This window comes from Sceloporus undulatus, chromosome 2 (genome assembly GCF_019175285.1).
Source record: "Sceloporus undulatus isolate JIND9_A2432 ecotype Alabama chromosome 2, SceUnd_v1.1, whole genome shotgun sequence".
NCBI classification, from domain to species: domain Eukaryota; kingdom Metazoa; phylum Chordata; class Lepidosauria; order Squamata; family Phrynosomatidae; genus Sceloporus; species Sceloporus undulatus.
Genome location: NC_056523.1, coordinates 44,626,229 through 44,626,617, shown reverse-complemented (window position 1 = coordinate 44,626,617; position 389 = coordinate 44,626,229). Strand labels below are relative to the sequence as shown.

General features: G+C 60.9%; 1 protein-coding gene across 1 annotated transcript in view; it reads left to right on the top strand.

Annotated features, from left to right (window-relative positions):
• The window catches only part of LOC121920327, a 22,974-nt gene that overhangs the window by 274 nt on the left and 22,311 nt on the right, over nt 1-389 (top strand). The window contains exon 2 of the mRNA XM_042447461.1: nt 11-385. Coding sequence (XP_042303395.1) covers nt 11-385 — 375 coding nt within the window. The remainder of the gene's footprint in view (nt 1-10; nt 386-389) is intronic.

Here is a 389-nt window from a genome sequence, read left to right as displayed (position 1 = left end):
CTCCGGACAGGCAGCAATCAGGTGGCCCTTCTTTCCACATGCCAAACAGAGGCCAAGTTTCATCCGGCGTTGTTTCTCCACCTCCACCGTAGTCTTGGGTTTGCCCTCTCGTCCTGGAGCCGCTGCCGCCTTCCCTTGCTGGAAAGCCGCCCGCTGCTTGGCCAGCTTGATCCGCTCCCTGGTAGCCTCCGCCTCCCCAGCACAACGAATCCAGTCTTGGAGGTCCGTGGGCGACTCCTTCATCAGGATCCACTCCAGCAGTTCTGCGCGGAGCCCATCCTGGAACTGGCGCGTCATCATCGCGTCCGGATAGTCCGTAATATTGGATGCCACCCTCCGGAACTCCATCACGTACTCGGCCACCGATCTGCTTCCCTGCTGCAAGGTGG